This window comes from Solanum verrucosum, unplaced genomic scaffold (assembly GCF_900185275.1).
Source record: "Solanum verrucosum unplaced genomic scaffold, falcon-dt-bn FXZP01000153.1, whole genome shotgun sequence".
Classification (NCBI taxonomy): domain Eukaryota; kingdom Viridiplantae; phylum Streptophyta; class Magnoliopsida; order Solanales; family Solanaceae; genus Solanum; species Solanum verrucosum.
The window spans coordinates 62,699-69,998 of NW_026020426.1; the positions used below are offsets into that span (position 1 = coordinate 62,699).

Consider the following 7,300-nt stretch of genomic DNA (forward strand, 5'->3'; position numbering starts at 1 on the left):
ATGGCTACATAATAATGAGAAAAATATGGGTGGTGTGCGCATACCACCTCTTACTTAGCTCAATGTAGTGTCATCTTAGGTACTTAGACTTCCCAAAAATGACCAACAACATACTTAAGTAATCATCACGTTCATCAAACCGAATGGACATTACAATATCAGTTATAACCATGCAATAATTAGGTAGTGTTACTCAAGACTTCACACAAATAATCTAGACCCATGAATGTAGAATATCGTTAAGCTAATACCGTCAAGCACACTTACCATTCACATATTCAACACCAACATAATGTCTACTCAAGAATTCGACACTGTAGACCCTTAGCCGACACTACCAGTTATGGCTTACAGACACAAATAATCAACCATCATAATAGCACAAAATTCAAGTAAGAGCATGCAAAAGCAATTCCAACTCCCACAAATCCTCCAAGTCCACAGGTACATAACAATTAGGTAATTCTACTCAAGACATCGAAATCACCAACATGCCAAGAAACAATCAATCCCAACCTAAGCACAAAACAGTACCATTAGACAGCATGTTTATACATTCCCCAATTCACCTACTCCTCTAACAAGTTCCAGACAGGCAACCCCTAAAACTCCTTAAGTGATAACTACTCAAGAATTAGAAATCACCTAAAGACACATGAAAAACTGCCCTCACACAACAACCCATCAATTCAAACAATTTCCCTCCAATTTCCCACCCCAAATTCCTAAAACAACAGATATCTAGAGCAATAACAGAAACATCACAGAAGAAAAACTCAGAACACATACCTGCAGTCATAAGATCGGGGAAAATCGACAGGGAAGAAGGTTGCCTTGACTCCACGATACGGATGAAGGTTGGAAAATTGAACGAATGGCAGAATGGGGGAAGAAATCGTGATTTAGGGGAAAAAATTAGGAATTTATTAAAGACTTAAGGGGTTATAAGGGGTATTTTAATGAAAAATGGGTAAAACCCGTTTAATTAATGAAAATTAAAATTTACTTACCTGGGGGCGCGAGCGGGGCAGGCACGGAGTCCACTAGAAATTTAATTCCAGGCGAGGACAATAGCTGACCCTTGCTCCGCGATGCGGGACTAGCATTGAGTAGCCTTTTTTCTTGACATGAACACTAGGTCCCGTCAAAACCAAATTTGAGGCCCCCTCCGCGATGCGGTCCTTCACAGACCTCTCTGCCTCAAATTGGACATGGCAAGGCAAAATGTTTCCTAACCTCCATGACGCCATCCCTGCACGGAGTTGCCTTGGATGAAACTTCTACTTCCTACACATTTTCAGCTCAACACCCCTTAGTAAAAAACTTGATGGGTTGCCGCCCATCCAGCGCCTTAGTTTTGGTCGTGGCACGACACATATTTTTGTATTTTTCGAATATATCAATTTTTTTACTAATTCCTAAGAACTAAAATAACCAAATAAAAACAAATAAATCCTAACTATTGCAATGGTTCACGGGTTGCCTCCCGTGTAGCGCCTGATTTAACGTCGCGACACGACCCATCTCATGACTCATTCGTCATTCAATGTGAGCACTTCAAGCTCACGATCCACATCACTTCTGAAATAATGCTTGACCCTTTGACCATTCAAAAGGAAAGTATAGCTCTTATCCTTGTTACTTAACTCCACAGCACCATGTTGGGTAATCCTCACCACTTCAAAAAGACCACTCCACTTAGATCGAAGGTATCTAGAGAACAACTTCAACCTTGAATTGAATAGCAGAACTAGTTGACCAGGCTCAAAGGTGCGTGACACAATATGCTTGTCATGCCACCTCTTGGTCTTCTCTTTATACACCTTAGCATTTTGATAGGCGTGGAGCCTAAATTCTTCCAACTCGTGCAGCTGTGTTATTCTCTGCCTACCGGCTAACTCAGCATCTAGATTTATATTCTTGATCACCCAATATGCCTTATGCTCCAACTCAGCTGGTAGGTGGAAAGATTTTCCCAACACTATTCAATTAGGAGAAGTCCCTATTGGTGTCTTGTATGCAGTCTGGTATGCCCACAAATCATCATCTAACTTGTCAGCCCAATCTTTTCTTTGGGCATTCACAGTCTTTTAGAGGATCTGTTTGACCTCCCTATTCGACACTTCCACCTGCCCACTAGTATGGGGTGGTATGTTATAGCCACTTTTTGTCTTATTCCATATTTGGCTAACAAATTATGCATTGAATTATTACCAAAGTGCGTACCTCCATCACTTATCATAGCCCTTGGAGTTTCGAACCTGGTGAAGATGTGTTTTCGGATGAACTTCACAACCACTTTTCCATCATTGGATGGTAGTGCAACTACCTCCACCCACTTAAACACGTAGTCCAATTTGACTTGGATGTATTGATTACCATGGGACGATGGGAATGGTCCCATAAAGTCTATCCCCTAAACATCAAAGATCTAAAACTCCAGTATATTGCTCTATGGCATCTCATGCCTCCTCGAAATGGTGCCCATCCTCTGACACTTATCACAACTTTCCACACACAGAGCAACATCTTTAAACAGAGTAGGCCAAAAAGAAACTAGATTTCAATACCTTATGCGCAGTCTGTTTGCCTCTATGGTGTCCACCATATGGTGAAGAGGTACAACTCTCCAACATTTGTGTCGCCTCCTGCTCAACTATAGACCTTCTCATCATCTGATAAGGTCCCTGCTTGAATAAGAAATGCTCATCCCATATATAGAAGTGTGCATCATACTTCAACCTCTGCTTTTGATGTGTTGAGGCCCCAGGTGGAAATAAACCACTCACTAGAAAATTCGCAATATCAGTATACCAAGGCACTTGAGCAATGTCCAAAGCAAGCAATTGCTTATCAGGAAACTCTTCACGAATCTGCCCCTCATTATTCACATGAGTTGCATCCTCCAGTCTGGGCAGATGATTAGCTATCTAGTTCTCAGTTCCCTTCCTGTCCCTTATCTCAAGATCAAACCCTTGTAGTAGCAGAATCCACCTAATCAACCTCGGCTTGGCATCCTTCTTGTTAAACAAGTATCGGATTGCAGTGTGATCAGTGTAGACTATAACTTTGGTTCCTACCAAGTATGATCTGAACTTATCAAATGCAAACACTAATGCCAGCATCTCTTTTTCAGTCACACTGTAATTCGACTGAGCTGCATCAAGTGTCTTGCTCGCATAGTTGATGGAATGGAACATCTTTTCTTTTCTCTGCCCAAGTACTGCCTCAACAACTATGTCACTAGTGTCACACATAAGCTCAAAATGAAGCTCCCAATTTGGAGCAATCAAAATATGAGCTTCAATCAACTTCTTTTTCAGCAGCTCAAATGCCTGGAAACACTTTTCATCAAAGACAAACTTCGTATGTTTCTCTAATAGGCTGCACATAGGTCTTGTAGTCTTAGAGAAGTCCTTGATGAGCCTCATGTAGAACCCAACATATCCCAGGAAGCTTCTAACTCCCTTTACTGTGATGGGAGTTGGCAACTTCTCAATAACTTCTACTTTAGCCTTATCAACTTGCAGCTCACTTTTGGAGATTTTGTGCCCCAACACAGTGCCTTCTCGAACTAGGAAGTGATACTTCTCCTAGTTTAGCACAAGATTTGTTTCTTCACACCTGGCAAGAACTCTGTCAAGATTAGTCAAGTAAAGTTCAAAACACTCACCAAACAACGAGAAGTCGTCCATGAACACTTCAACAAAATCCTCCACCATATCATGGAAGATTGCCATCACACATCTCTGAAATGTGGCTAGGGCATTGCACAAGCCGAATGGCATGCGCTTGAACGCATATATGCCATACAGGCTAGTGAATGTAGTCTTCTCCTGATCTTCTGGTGCAATGATGATATGAACCATCAAGGAAACAATAGTATTCCTGACCTGCCAGCCTATACAACATTTGATCAATGGAAGGTACCAGATAATGGTCCTTTCTATTGGCGTCATTCAACTTTTTGTAGTCCATGCAAATCCGCCATCGAGTCATTGTTCTTGTGGGGATCAACTCATTCTTCTCATTTGTTACCACTGTCATTTCGCCCTTCTTGGGCACACACTGTACTGGACCTACCCATTTTCTATCAGATATGGGATACACAATCCCTACATACAACCACCTGATTACCTCTTTTCTTACCACATCCTTCATCAATGGGTTTAGTCTCTGTTGATGTTGTGCACTCGGCTTATGCCCTTCTTTCATGTATATATTATTCATGCACAACGTGGGACTAATTCAATGGATCTCAGACATTTGCCACCCCTAAGCTGCTTTCATTTTTTTCAGGATGATTAATGCTACTTCCACCTGTTTGTCACATAATGCTGCAGACAAAATAACTAGTAAAGTTTTATCTTAACCCAAAAATGCATACCTGAGGTGGGCTGGCAAATCTTTTAGCTCCAACTTAGGTGCATTTTCAATGGTGGGCTTGGGTGGAGGACCCAACACCATATTTAAAGGCTCTCATCGATCTCCATATTTACCTACAAGTGCCACATTAAAAGATTACACAATATCATATGCCTCAGCATCCCCATAAATATCATCCCCCACTAACACTCACTCTAGAGGGTCCTTAGATGCAATGTAGCGAGCTTCTGCCTCAAGATCTATCACAGTTATGGAAAACAACTCTTCATACACAGTTGGCAGTCTTAAAGCTTTATACACATCGAAAACCTTCACCTTATTATGGACCCGCATACTGAGTTGCCCAGCTACTACATCTATCATTTCCCTCCTAGTAGCCACGAAAGGTCTTCCTAGGATGAATGGGACCTCAAGGTCTGGCTTAAAGTTCAGCACAACAAAATCTGCTGGGAAAATCAATGATCCTCTACAACACCATCAGGCCTAGATACAGATCTATCAGCCAACCGTAAGATAGTGGTAGTAGGTTTAGGAGTACCCAACCCCAGCTATTTGTACAAAGAAGCCGGCATCAAATTTATACTAGCTCCTAGATCACGCAATCCTCGCGTATGAATGCTCTGCCCTATAGTGATCTGAACCGTAAAGCTACCCTGATCTTTCAATTTAGTGGGCAACTTATTTTGGATTCTGGAGCTGCACTCTTCAGTATGTGCAATAGTCTTATACTCTGTTAGCCTCATTTTATTCGCCACAATCTCCTTCACGTATTTTGTATACCTGGGTAGACCATGCAAAACATCTACCAATGGCAAGCTAATGTGAACTTGTTTCAAAGAGAGAGGAATTTAACAAAACATTCATCCTCCTTCTGTTTCTTGAACTTTTGAGGGAATAGAAGAGGTGGTTTCACAATTGGTTGCACTCTTTCTTCTTGTGCAACAACTTCTCCCTCCTTGGGTTCATTCTCTCTAGTCACAACATCAGTGTTTCTTTTCTTAGGAGCTAACTCCTTCAATTGTAAACCACTGCGAGTACCTACTACATTTACTTCCTTGGGATTTAGGTCACTGATACCCGGCAAACCTCCTTGTGGTCATGAGTTCTGGGCACTTGCCAGCTGCCCGAATTGCTTCTCCAGATTCTGTATAGCTAACTGATTGTTTCTTGCATTAGCAGCTAATTTGGCTTGATCAGCCATAATCTTTTTTAGCATCTCCTTCATGATCATGTTTCCAGATTACTGTTTAGGTTTCTCCCGCCGGCCTTGACCCTGGTTTTGATTTCCACCCCAAGAAAAGTTCGGGTGGTTCCGCCAACTTGGGTTATAAGAGTTCCCATAATTTTGTTGGCCTCCCCCTCGCTAGGCATTGCCTATAAAATTAATAGAGTCCAGGTTTGTACCACATACCCTTGCGCTATGGTCCCCACCACCGCAAATCTCATATCAAGATAGTGGTTGCTAAACAGCATTTACCTATGCGGTCTGTTGTCCCAATGCTAGTTTGCCGAAGTGGGTGTTCATCATATTCTGCATAGCAGCAATTTGTGTAGTCAAGGCAGTCACAACATCTACCTCTAACATACCTGCAGTTTTCTGAATCACAAGTTTCATTCCTTCTCCATTGCATTCAGGGTTTCCCTATGAGATCTTGTTCAACAAGGTGAATAGTTCAGCATATGTCTTCTCCAAAGCCTAACCACCTGCAGTTGAATCAAGTAGAATCTGGATGTTAGGCTTCAATCCTTCAATGAAGGTATGGAGAAATACCTCATTAGATTGATGATGATGAGGGCAGGTCATCAACATCAATTTAAACATGTCCCAAGGTTGGTACAACTTTTCTCCCACTATATGCCTAAAGCTCAAAATGTCACTCCTCAACTTAGATGTTTTTCCAGATGGAAAAAATTGGATGAGGAACTTCTGTGCTAGATCATTCCAAATGATAATTGAGGTCGCGGGCTCTGAGTTTAACCATGTTTTTGCTTCCCCAAGCAGAGAAATAGTGAATAAAGTGAGCCTCACATAATCCACATTCACTCCAGCTAGAGTGCAGGTATCACTGATCTCGAGGAAATTCTGAATGTGAACTGTTGGATCCTCGTGCGGCAGACCAGTGAACTGCCCATTAGTGTGCATTAGTTGCACCATACTTTGATTCAATTCAAACCTCCCACCAACTTCAGGTTTTTGAATACAAGATGTCACATTGGTAGGGTGTGGGATTGCTACGTCTCTTACTCTCAACTCAGCCATTATCTTAGGTTCTTCCTCCTCAACTCTTGCTGCTGGAGATGTTGGTTCACTACCAACAAGAGGGACTTGATAAGTAAGTCGTCTTAGCCTTCTCCGGTAGTGTACAAATCTTTCTGGTTCCGCTAGATGCGATACTAATCCTTGATCGTTGTCCAGTTTGAAACTCCAATACAACCTGCAACAATAAAATGCTAAGATCAAGTTGTCAACACTTGATTTTTACTTCAAAAATTAAAAAAAATCAGATAATTTCTAATTATAAAGTCCCCGGCAGAGGCGCCAAAAACTTATTGCATCCAAATCGCAAACGCAAGTGCACGTAGTCGTTCAAGTATTAAAGTGGCTCTTTGTAAGAGCCGGTTATCGTACCCACATGGACTTACACTTAGAATTAATTAACTTCTCTAACTTTCAACTAAACACAACAATATTTATGATTTCCAAAGTGATTTAGTTTCTACTTCTAAGATTATAACAAATTGTAACAAAAGCGATTCAATTTCAAGGATTTCAAAACAGTGATTGGGTAAAGTCCATGGCTGTAGCTTTTATCGGGATTCATGCAATCTATATCATTCATATGGGCATTTATTAAATATCGAATCAATGAATCACAAGGTTAAATGTATGATCATGGTCTCCCGACCTCTAATC

At 41.3% G+C, this 7,300-nt stretch overlaps 1 protein-coding gene across 1 annotated transcript; it reads right to left on the reverse strand.

Moving 5' to 3' along the window:
• Positions 1 to 1,532: 1,532 nt before the first annotated feature.
• LOC125807236 (uncharacterized) lies at positions 1,533 to 4,467 on the reverse strand. Its single transcript, XM_049486956.1, has 7 exons — positions 4,388 to 4,467; positions 3,894 to 4,090; positions 3,674 to 3,844; positions 3,004 to 3,574; positions 2,571 to 2,910; positions 2,227 to 2,416; positions 1,533 to 1,954 (listed from the first exon to the last, which is right to left on the reverse strand). Exons 1-7 carry the CDS (start codon positions 4,465 to 4,467, stop codon positions 1,533 to 1,535), a joined length of 1,971 nt encoding a protein of 656 aa, XP_049342913.1.
• Between the last annotated feature and the right edge of the window lie 2,833 nt (positions 4,468 to 7,300).